General features: G+C 37.6%; 1 protein-coding gene across 1 annotated transcript; it reads left to right on the forward strand.

The window, feature by feature from the left end:
- Positions 1-415: 415 nt before the first annotated feature.
- Positions 416-11,614, forward strand: CIBAR1 (CBY1 interacting BAR domain containing 1). The gene is made up of 8 exons (XM_087962004.1): positions 416-507; positions 2,134-2,368; positions 2,889-2,957; positions 4,365-4,466; positions 7,025-7,129; positions 7,945-8,058; positions 9,100-9,219; positions 10,362-11,614. Exons 1-8 carry the CDS (start codon positions 476-478, stop codon positions 10,446-10,448), a joined length of 864 nt encoding a protein of 287 aa, XP_087818130.1. The 5' UTR covers positions 416-475; the 3' UTR covers positions 10,449-11,614.
- The last annotated feature ends 940 nt before the right edge of the window (positions 11,615-12,554 follow it).

The raw sequence follows: 12,554 nt of genomic DNA on the forward strand, positions 1-12,554 counted from the left end.
ACAGTTGTTTGAATTGACAGGGAAAATGAGGCTGGACTCCCCGTCAGGTTTCCCTGGGAAAATCCCAAAATATAAGGCTGCCATATCTAAGCTGCAAAAAGAGAGAGAGAGAGATCAGAGGGATCAGAGGGAAGTAAAGAGTTTTTCTATCATTTTACTGCCACCTAGGGAACCGCTGATTTAGTGCATCGGAGATGGGTTATCCAGAAATGCAAATAACATTTCATCAAGGAGAGAACGTAAAGTATCTTCACCGACTTTGCCAAAGTGTGGAAAAAAGAGGGGGAAAAATAGCGACAGGGATGACTCGAACGCCTCCAATCTCCCATTCTTTGGAAAAGCAAAGAGCAGCATCGCATCAGCCGCCGGTGGGCGGTGCTTGGCTTCCAGGGCAACCGGAGAGAAGCGAAGCGCATGCGCACCCCATCCACTTTCTCTCAACCGTCTGCGGGAGCCGCGGCCGGTCGCGATCGCCATGTTGATGCTGGGCAGGGGGCTGGACTCCAGGTAACGGGTCGCGGAGGGGCAAGAGAGGCTTCCGATCTGGAGGAGCCCGCTCGGGTGCCACGCTCCCTGGCGCGGGGTGTGTGCTCGCCCCGGAATGGAAGGAAGCGTTGTCCGGGTACGGCGAAGGCCGATCCGTCCCGTTGAAGGAGAAGAGGGAGGCTTGGGTTTGGCTTCCGGAAGAAAAGGCCTGTCAATTTAAAAGCACCCTTCCTCATCTTGATCAGGGCATATGGAAATGGTAGTCCAGCACATGCTTTAGGGCAGGGATGGGGAACTATGGCCCTTTTAGGACTTGTGGACTTCAACTCCCAGAATTCCTGAGCCAGGACATGGTGGCTCAGGGCTTCTGGGAGTTGAAGTCCACAAGTCCTAAAAGGGCCATAGTTCCCCATCCCTGACTTGGGATTTTGGCGGGAAACGTTGGAGACTGTCTCGGCATCCTCGCTCTGATCCTGAACGAAAAGGAATGAGGCGCCTGAGGCCCTCAGAAATAGCGCTCGCTCCTTCTTTCCCAGTCCCCCCTCCCCCCCGGGTCCATCTCTGGCGTGGCAGCGCGCTCGGGGACTCGCCTTCTGGGCCACGCCCGGTGAGGGAAGCAGCCGCGTCCCCCCATTCGAGCTCCCCGGCTTCTTTCCCTGGGCACAAAAGCCGTTGGGGTCGATTTTTGACCAATGAACTGAAAGCCGCCTTCCCATACATTGCGAGATGAGTCGTTTGCCTTTAGGACAGGACCTCAGTAAACTGGTCACATATGGTCGTTAGGTTTTCCTTAGCAAAACAATGTGATAAGCAAAGGGGATTGTGTCCTTTGCCTTGTATATATACCTGCCTGCTGCAGAGAAGTATTATTTATTCTGTAGGACATGTTCGACAAATGAGTTGCTTTTCCTAAGAGCAGTTGCTTTCATGTAGGTATAACTTATTTGCATTTATTATAGCCAGAAACTCTCCTCCACCTAGGGCAGCTTATAGATACAAAACAATAAAAAGAGTTAAAAACATGCAATCTCACAGACAGTCCAGATTAAACCAATAAACTAAACCAAACCAGGGCCTGCATAAACACATAAACGCCAGGCCTATTACCGAATCCTGTCTTAAATACTTTTGGGAAGGATAGGAAAATGTAGTATATAATTCCATAGCCTATATTCTATCTATTCCAGCAAATGGTGTTTCTAGCAAAAGTGTAGGTGGTTGATTTTTAAGGAAGCTCCACAAACAGAACCTCGTTTTTTTAAAAAAAAAGTCTCACAAGAAATACTGTTCTGCTAACAGCTTTAAAGCTCCCTTACCTGCTGAATAGCCTGTTTGGGAGCCAGTTGAAGCCTGGAGAATCCCAAAGGGCAGTGGGAAGCAGGTCAGTCAGCAGAAGCGACTGGCATACAGAGGGCAATTGCAGTCTGTAGGCTGAGTCTTATTTCCCATCTAGTCACCTAAGGTGATCATAAGTCAAGATTTATCTGTATAGGTTCGATTTTCTATTCAGATTTAATGGACACTTGGGTCTAACAAATGTTGCTTCCCCCAATAATCTGTTGAAAGTTTGCTGGTATTGTTGGATGTGTTTATAATTCTGAACACTGTCCTTTGCCTTTATTAACTTAACTCTTCTTTTTAAAATAGGGATAACCAGACCAGGCAAATACGGGAAGCTGTTTCAAATGTGGAAAAACATTTTGGTGAATTGTGCCAAATATTTGCAGCATATGTACGAAAAACTGCCAGGCTACGAGACAAAGCAGACCTTTTAGTAAATGAGATACATGCTTATGCAGCTACAGAAACACCAAATTTAAAGCTTGGATTGAAAAATTTTGCAGATGAGTTTTCCAAGCTTCAGGATTATCGCCAGGCAGAGGTATAAATTTACTTTCATGCGTTTTCTTATGTCAGTACTCAAATTTTGAGTGTTTGCATGTTATGACAATAATAAATGAATTACAATTAGGGCCATTGGAATCTAATACCACACAGTGTAACTTACCCATAAACAGAACTTTTAATCTTTTGGTAATTTCTGATGTAGGCCCTGATTTCATTCCAGAATAAATTTTCAGAGAGAATTAAAATCCTTTTTTAGTATATTAAGAAAATACCGTAGTAAGGCTTTGTTTATATTAAGAAGATACTCTAGTAAGGCTTTAAGTTGTGTTTGAATGTAATCTTTCACTTTAAAAGATGACTAGCAAATTAATAATTGTATTTTAAACTAAATGATGAGTATGCTAATAAATATTTATTAAATATTACTTTCAGAACAAAGATTTTTTTCCTCTATTTCCTTCTTGATTGTTTTCTATATTTCAGATTCACTGAAAGTAATGGGAATTTATGCAATGAAAAATTCTAGAATGATTCATCATGACCTCTTTTTATAGGTAGAAAGACTTGAAGCTAAAGTTGTTGAACCTCTGAAATGTTATGGAACCATCATAAAACTTAAAAGAGTAGGTGACAGACTTTTTCATGTTTAAGGTACAGGTAGTCCTCAACTTACGATCACAATTGAGCCCAAAATTTCTGTTGTTTAGTGAGACATTTGTTAAGTGAATTTTGCCCCATTTTATGACCTTTCTTGCCACAGTTAAATAATGACATGGCTGTTAAGTGAATCTGGCTTTCCCCCATTGACTTCGCTTGTTAGGTCACAAAAAATGGTAACATGACTCTGGGATACTGCAACTATTACAAATATGACTCATTTGCCAAGTGTCAGAATTTTGATCATGTGACCATGGGGATCCTGTAATGGTCATAAGTGTGAAAAATGGTCATAAGATACTTTTTTCAGTGTAGTAACTGATGGATCATTAAATGAACAGTTGTAAACCGAGGCCTACCTGTACTTCTCTGAGAACCTGGTGTTTCTAGTCTTTCTTAATTCAAATAATCAAATCCTAAAATCTATAAAAGGCCATGTAATTAAAATTCTCTATGTTTGGATATTGAAAACTGACAATATACAGGAAAACTTTGAAATTCAAAAGCATATATTTACATAGAAATACATTTAACACAGGAAGCATGCATATTTGTTCATCCAAACCTACATATATACTGAATATTAAATCAAAAAAAAGATTTAATATTTCAGTATTTTCTGTTATATACTGTTGTATAGGAATCTTGGAAAAATAGATTACATAGACTTGCTAGTTTGATTGTATAACAAAGAGGGGGTTGGAGCTGCATTCATGAGTAAAAAGGCTTATTCATATTTTGTCTTATTAAATCAAGACCTGGGTGGAATAAGTGCAGTAAATGCTTTCTTACAAAATTTGTTCCTATAAATTGCAGCAGCTATTCAATTTCAGTTACCTTAAAGTGGGATAATCTCACACGAAATTCATGTGTTAGTACTTTCCAGATCAGAAGCAACAGGCCTCTAAATCAGACTAGGCATTTTATGGCCCATGGGCCACAGCTAGCCCCTTTGGTTGTCCCTGTCTGATCATTGGCAGCAGGGAGACAAAGTGCTGGCAACATGTGGGGCGGGGGGGTGGTGGCCCTCCATAACAGTCCCAGTTTCTCATGTGGCTCCTTGGAAAAATTATTCACCCCTGCTCTAGATATCAGTAGCTGAAGATCCAGTTATGATAAATGGCTGTTTTCCTCATCTGTTGCCCAAGACTTTGGAAAACAAGATACTGGAAAAGCAAAACTTACCTAGTTCATCCTATAGCAATTCTAACAAATTGGGAAAATATATCTATATCTTAAAGCAATAGCCTCAACCTCTCGTTATCATTTAATCAATAGCCTAAACAAATGCTTCAGAATTCCATTAAAAAATTTAAATTAGAAACCTCTTTTTAAAAAATATAGTTTTTGAAATGCCTAAAATATGTTTGCAGGAGGATCTCAAAGCAACTTTAACAGCAAAGAACAGAGAAGCAAAACAGTTATCTCAACTGGAGAGGACCCGTCAACGAAATCCATCTGATCGACACATTATTGTATCCTTTGCACACATACTTATTTAAAACTTTATGTGCAATAGTTAAACTGTTGAAAAAGATTGGTACATGTAAATACAATTTCTTAGAATGTAAAATGTTTTCCTAAAATTCCTTAGTTGACAAGCAGCTACCTTGATTATCCAGCAATTAAAAGTAATTACCTTCTTAAGGGATTCTTTCTTTGCTCCCTAATTTGTTAGTTTCAAGATTTACTAAAAACCAAAAGCCATCAATAATTTCTGTCTGATAAACTAGGAGTTGTTATACAGAAAGAATTGTTTAAATATCAGAAATACTGCTGGTTATTTTCTATAATTTAGGACATATTCCTTTATTAACACCTTCAGTCGCAGGTGAGTCTTCTATTGTTCTGATAATTATGCTTTTTCATATTTATAATTGTTCCACCAATAAGATAAAAATAAGTTATATATACCAGGCATGATATTCCCCTCTGAAAAAAAAATCGGGGCCGGCCAAAAGAGACCCCGCGCCGCGAGCCAAGAAATCGCACACACAACACCAATGCTACACACCCTTCCTTTCCAGCTGGTCACGTGTGGATCAGCTCCAGAGCTGGGCAGCCGCTTCCCTGGGGCGGGGCCGAGGCCACCGCCCAGGGAGCGCCCGCTGCTTTCCCTCGCCAGGGCCGGGCGGTGGCGTGTTGCACAGAGAGACGGCTGGTCCGTGGCTGCCCAGCTCCCTTTTCCTGCCGCTCAGCGGCCTCCGCTCGCACCGCCTGAGCTCTGCTCAGGTGTCCGGCTGGGGCTGTCAGGAGTTGCTACTGCCGGTGCGGCTCCAGTCCCGCATTGCCTGGGGAAGGGAAAGGCAAAACCGGGAGTTGCCGTGCCTGAGCCTCTGGTGCCGCTGCTGCCGTTGCAAAGCACCGCCACGGCTCTTCCTTTTTGCCTTTCCCTTCCCGAGGCAACGCAGGACTGGAACCGTGCCGGCGGTAGCAACTCCTGACTCAGGGGGCCTCCGAGGGGAGGGGAAGGAGGAGAAAAAGGGGGGGGGGCGATTCCCAAAAAAATCGGAATTCCAATTTTAATCGGAAGAATATCATGTCTGAATATACCTACATATACTAACATCAGTAGTAGTAGATTTTCCAGAATGGTTTTGACAGGATCCATGCATGGGATGTATTCAGCTGTGTTTGGCTATAGACTGAATTGAAAAACTGAAGACACACCCCTTCCGGGCCACCGTCTCCAGTTCTTCTATTTAGTCTCGGCAGAACAGACGCTTAATTTTTTGCTGCTCTATACTTTCACATAGAGGGGTTAAAGATCTCTTTCTTTAGAAGGCAAGAGTGTTTGATCGTATGTTTTCTGACTAATATACATTATTAAAATTCGTAAATTAGCTGGCTAAATTGATTTTTTAAAATTAAAATGACTAGTATTGGCATAAAACATTGCATAGCTAATTTAATTACGTACACACGAGATCCAAACTGCTGTAGATCTTCCTATTACAATTTGGTCATATTTTAAAGATATATAATTATTTACGTCCTAACGTAATATTTGTAAATTAAACCGATTAGGATGACCAGGGTTAGGAGTAAACAGCTTATGATGTCAGTTCCAGTGGCTCATTCTTCGCATGGGCACAATCTAGAATTAAATGTTCTGGTGGTATTTTAACTTTTATTTTTTATTGTTTTCTTTCCTAAGGATATAAAGATGGGTTATCTGTAGTATAAATAAAAATAATTAAACATTAAATAAACTCAAAATACTAAGAAAGATATTACTCCTAAAGTTAAAAACTACAGCAAATCAGCTTAATGTCCATAAAACCTTTAAATGAAGTTTTAGGAATGAAAGACTGAAAGAATAGTGCTTTATCAGCAAATGTATTGCAAATGTTTCCAGCAAATAGTTCTAAGTTACAGGTGAGAAAAATGGAAACATTTTCCCCTCTACATCTTAGAAATCTTTAGAAACATTTTCCCAAGGATCCTAAAGCTACAGCAGGTCCATGGGAAAAACACTGAGCCCCACTTCCAGTAGGGACTTACAGTTAATGGGTACTTTTAATGTTCAGAAAAGAGCTAAAAAGATTACTGTTTTAAAAAGACTTCCTAGATCCGTTTGACTGTTTAATGATAGAACATATGTAATTTAAGAAATCAAGCTTTTCCAATTGTGAGGGTGAAGGTTCATTCTCCAAGCTTGTGGGTTGGTTTCCAAACATTTACCAGGCTCATCCTACATCCGAGCTAGATATTCACCACCTTTCCAATTGTGCTAGTTCTGAATATATGTGACAATATACTAGTGGGTCCACTAAATAGATTTTTGCAATCACTGCTGTCTACAGCATCTTTCACACTTACCATATATAGTTATCTAAAACACCAATGAAACATTTTTCGAGTTGTATTTGTAGCACTTTCCAAATTGTGGGAAAATACATGATTTATTTAGAGTATCCTATCTAGGGACTATAGATACAGCAGTATGCTTTCTCAGGAGGTTTATGTAATAATTTTTAAATAGAACATTGGAAAACATCTGTTGTAGGAAAAAAATCATTTATTTTTTAAGGCTGAAAGTGAATTACAGCGAGCGTCTCTGGATGCAACTAGAACAAGTCGGCAGTTGGAGGAAACAATTGACAATTTTGAAAAACAAAAAATAAAAGATATTAAGGTAGGTATGTAGTTCTAGTACAAAACAATACAGATAGTGGGGTTAAGCAGACTCTGAAATGGGAACAAATCTCTCCACACATTTAATGAACTTGCAAATGAGTGACCCAAGTTTGTTAGCCTTCATGTGAGGACCCTAGAAAGGATATAATTCCTGGTTTTATTTTTAAAATTGGCATGTTCAAATTTAGCAACAGAATTCAAATGTTGTTCACTAAATAATTCAAAGTGGCAGTTTTTAAACACTCATAGTGCATGTCAGAGACAATTTCGCCCCTGTAAATTGCTGCTTTTGTTAAAAATCTCATTTATGAAAAACACTGCTCAGATTTATTACTGAAATTGATCATACTAAAATTACAGAATTGTAGTGCAATTAGTATTTGAATAAACATTAAAATGTATTAATTCTAAGGAATAGACAGTTTCTTTAATAAATAAATGAAATTGGAACTCGGCACTGAGCTAGGTACTAAGATGAGTGGAAAAAAAACAATGCTCAGATGGTCCATGCTGTTACGTTTCATATAAGAAACCTTCAAACAAGAAAGTGTAGAACTTTTCCCAGTTGAAGTCAGGAAAGAACAAGTATTCTAGTCAACTGTTCAGGAATAAAATGTGGCTGCACTGATTTCTTCTAGGCAGATACTAAGTCAGCCTATACCAATTACACAAAAACTGTTACAAACAGTAAATTGAACATTCTTTTTTTTTTCAAGCATAGTGAAATTTTCTAGTTTTCATAGTGGCAGTTCAATTATTGCCACACCTGTCAAGAGATAAAGGTATATATAATATTCTACCCTTTATTTTTAGAACATACTTTCAGAATTCATTACAATTGAAATGTTATTTCATGGAAAAGCCTTAGAAATTTATACTGCTGCATTCCAAAATATACAAAATATTGATGAGAATGAAGATTTGGAGGTAAGAGACCAAATGCATCTTTGATAAAGCTGTAGTCAGTTGGTTTTGTAGCATATTAGTTTTAAAAGTTAGCTGTTCCAAAATAATTTCTTTAAATAATATTTTATTGGATAATGGAATATATTTAAAAATGTATATGCTTCTATTCAGCATAAACAAAAATCTCAATTAAGGAATAGTTATAGTCTGTATATATTTGAAAGCAAACAAAAAATTAGATTGAATAAGCAACAGAAAGGTTTCCCATTCTTGTTCATTCTTCCATAAATAAGAGATGCAATTTATTAAATTTATCTTATTCAAAGTAGATTTAGTGGTAGGAAGCAATGGATAAGAGGGAGATTTATACTTACTGTCTCTTCCTAATTTTAACTTTTTAAAAGTGTAATGTGCTTCCCTAAATTGTATGAGAAGGAATGTGTTGAAATAATTTTTGCTGATTTAAGTGTTAGCCAGCTGCTAGTACTTCAAAAGATTTTTTGCAACATGGAAGGCAAAAGTAAATAAGCCTTTTTAACCTAATTTGCAAAAATTCTTCTGCATCTAGAAATTGGGATATAACAAACCAGGCATACGCAACATAAATTCAGCCCAAACTTCTTTAATTCCTTTTAATAATTTAAAACCGAATGACTTTCTAAAAAGAGATTTCTAGCTTTTCTCTTCAGTACTGAAGAGAAAAGGAAACTTCAATTATACAAGCTCACCTGCTTCACCTGCACATATTAACCAATATCCAGATTTTGGATTGATGTTCATCTCTGGTAACATTTATATTTTCAGAAGAGATGAGGTGATATTCAACTTACTCTCTCTGCAGCCATTAACAATACATCCTAAAATCCTTACTACTTTGATTTACACCACTGTTCAGATTAAAATGTTACTGGGAGTATTCCAAGAAATTATGCGTTGAAGTGATGTTTATATAACTTAAATCAGCATAGTACTTAGATAATCATAACTTCCTGAGAAATAGTGTGCCTCAGAATAGTTGCATGCATTCCAAATCTCACTATCAACATTAAGTTTTATTAACAGGTGTTTCGGAGTTCACTTTATCCACCAGAACATCAAACCCGATTGGATATTGTTCGTGCAAATTCTAAATCTCCCCTTCAAAGAACTGGTTCTTCCAGAACTTGTACTGGAATAGTTCAGGTAGAAAAATATTTTGAATGTTTTTATTAAGTGCTGCAAATGTTTTAATATAGCCTTTGGATATCAAATTGTTTCAATGCTCACTTTACTTGCCACTTCAGTAAAGTTAAAAATGAATTTATAAAACATTTTATATCTAACAGCGAATACACACGCTCAGATGTGTAAATCATTTATGAAAATCTTAGGGATAATATTGGAACTTGTTTTAAGGGGCTTTTTAGTACCATTTTCAAATATTGAGGCTAGCATTTGTAATTCAGCTGCATATAAAATACAGTATACATGTTTTTGATGAAAAGCATATTTTTAAATTTAAAAACGTATGTGCCAATATATTTTTGCATCTTATATGTATTTGTTCATTTTGGAAAATGTGTCTGAAAATACTTCCATTTGGAAGCCATTAAAATGTACCGTATTTATCGGCGTATAACACGCACAGGCGTATAACACGCATCTTCATTTTAAGAGGGAAATTTCAGGAAAGCGCCCGTTTCACCCCCACTCCCACCCCCCGCGCGCGCTTCAATCCAGTGTCCCATTCTGCCTGCCTGCCTGCCTGCCTTAGTTTCTGGTTGTTTGGGAGCAGCTTCGGCTGAGAATAATAACTATTCGCCTCTTTTACTCAGCCGAAGCTGTTCCGATTCAACCATTAACGAAGGCAGGCAGGCAGGCAGAACGGAGCACTGCGGGCGGGCGGGCGGGCGGGGGGTGGGGGTGGGGGGAGAAACGGGCGCTTCAGGAAGCCCCCGCTTCTTTGAAGCAGTTTCTTCCTGTGCTGGTGGAGGAGCGAGAGAGCGACTGACAGAGCTGACCCAGAGAGAAGGACAGGCTTCGGTTGCTTCCTCCCTCCCCTTCTTTCATTTGTGTCCTTGATCCCCGATCCCAGCAGCATTCACCGAAGGCTTCTTAACATTATATCGGCGTATAACACGCATACATCATTTGCCCCCTATTTTCAGGGGGAAAAAAGTGCGTGTTATACGCCGATAAATACGGTAACTCAAAAGGATAGTTGGTGTGTAGGATAGTCTGAGAACAATGAATCCTTACATACAAAAAATACTTTACAAAAATGTTTTTCTTTCTCCAATGAATGCTTTTCAGTTGGTTCTTAAACAACTTATGTTTTTTGGTAGCAGATTGCTAGGAATCGCCTTAAGGAAGAGGAGGAAGAGGAAGAGGAGGAAGATGAAGAATTAGAAACCACCAAGGAGGAAAGATAGCTTTTGCTACAACAAAACATTCCTCAGATTAAAAATACTTATTGTATTTACATTTCATGGTAAGACACCGTAAGGTCAGCCATTAAAATTACCACAAAAATGCATTAAGGGGCTTTTTGACCACCTTATGATCTCTTATATGTATAAAAAGTTGCTAAAATGAGATAAAAAAGTGGTGTCAATTATGACAATAACCTGAAAGGATTCACCAACTTTCCTGGTTTCTTTGCTTTTCAAAACAGATATTCCCATTGATTATCTACTAACGGGAATGACGTGTATGTTCATATTTATTAAAACAATATAAGCAGCCATCCCTTGTAACCAAATAAAAGTGACCTTCAGAATTTTATTTGATGTATTATAGAATCCATCCAGTCAAAATACCTAAATTTGCTTTGACCTGTACACAGTGCTATAATTCTAAAAAAGTAGAGATAGTTCTCAACTTATAACTACAATTGAGCCCAAAATTCTGTTGGTAAACAAGACAATTATTAAGTTCTGTCTATTTTTTTTTTTCACAGTTGTTGCATCCAATCATTAAGCGAATCTGGCTTCCTCCACTGACTTTGTTGGGAGCTGGCTGGAAAGGTTTTAAATGGTGATTACATTATCCCGGGTCAGTGTAACTGTCATAAATACATGCCAAATGCCCAAATTTGACCATGTGTCAATGGGGATGCTGCAATGAAAACTAGTCATAAGTCACTTTTTAGCGCCGTTAAACCTTGAACAGTCACTAAACAAATGGTTGTAAGCTGAGAACAAGTTATGTCAGAAAGATTTTGATCATTATTTCCAGCCCTATCTTCCAGCATGCCATGTAACTGGAGAACTGTCAGTGAAGCTTGAATATAATTTTATCTGCCCATCCTTAGCCAGATTCAGAATTAGAATTCCCCAGAATCTAGTCTTTGGTGTTTAACTGAATTATATTTGATTTGCAACAGAAGTGTGAGTCAGTATTAAATATTTACCTTTCAGCATTTTATGGTACAGCTTTAAGTTTTTAGTCAAAATTCACACGTGACTTTAGAAGAAAAATGGGATTTTTTTATTTTATAATCAGAATTAATGCTTTAATTGTGTATCAGCAACATTCTAACATCCATTCTATTGTAGGTTATCATATTTTTAAAAATAAAAAATGCTTCTCACATTAAGTATTTATATCCGGTCTTAGTGATTCTGAAACTGAAGTCCATAGCACATTTTTAAACTATACAAAACACTAAGTTTGAAACCAAAGAGAATAAGCATTTAACTTCCATCAACTAATTAAAATGCAGATGTGCAAAAATCTAAAACTGAACCATAATCTCTTTACCTCAGTAACTAAACATCAATTTACACTGTACAATAATGCCAAGATATTATCCTGGAATACAATGATTGACCTTGCAAATCAATATATGATAAACTATATATCCATACTCAAAAAAAGCAGTTTTCTTTACTAGTCATACTTGAAAATTATTTCCGTGGCTCAGCTAATTAGAGTAATAAATACCACGAAGATATGTTGACTTTTATCCATGTCAAACACTACCTTTAAGAGAAAAATGTAATTACTCAGTGGTATATGAAATAAGATTTGATTGAGGAGTGTCATCCTGACATCCCATATGTAAGTATTCAACATTGCCTTTCACAATCTGATTGATACCCTCCAGATTATGTTTAATTCCCAAGAAAAATAGTTGACTAAATTTGAAGAGAATTGTAGTCCAGTATATTTGGAAGACAAACAGTTGAGAAAGACTTGCCTAATGCATACAAAGCCAAAGTAATCATGTTAAAATGATGCTGCAGCTGCAAGTACCCAAGTAAAAATGTCCTTATAATGCACGTAGATCAACTTGAAAATGTTTCTGAAGTTGTTTTAAATACTGGATACTTTTTAGCTGTCATTTCCTTTTTAACCCTAACCCTAAAACATTTAAAAGAATGTATTAAGGCTTTTTCTACCCAAGGATAATACTATTGCCAAATTAATAGAAAATCTAAGCATGAAACAAAATCGTAGGGGTATACAGATATCACAGTAGGCTGCATTATTTAGGCTATACTATACAATATTTTAAATTGTACCTGTTCCTATAA

Source organism: Notechis scutatus, chromosome 3 (assembly GCF_049901735.1).
Source record: "Notechis scutatus isolate UNSWTSFEM ecotype Mainland chromosome 3, rNotScu1.2, whole genome shotgun sequence".
Lineage (NCBI taxonomy): Eukaryota > Metazoa > Chordata > Lepidosauria > Squamata > Elapidae > Notechis > Notechis scutatus.

What these genes read in the sequence shown, in the direction of transcription:
- CIBAR1 (XM_087962004.1), top strand. Translation starts at nt 476, where the DNA reads ATGTTGATGCTGGGCAGGGGGCTGGACTCCAG. An exon ending in GGCAGGGGGCTGGACTCCAG is followed by an intron (nt 508 to 2,133) that starts GTAACGGGTCGC and finishes TTTTTAAAATAG; the next exon opens with GGATAACCAGACCAGGCAAA. An exon ending in ATGAGAATGAAGATTTGGAG is followed by an intron (nt 8,059 to 9,099) that starts GTAAGAGACCAA and finishes TTTTATTAACAG; the next exon opens with GTGTTTCGGAGTTCACTTTA.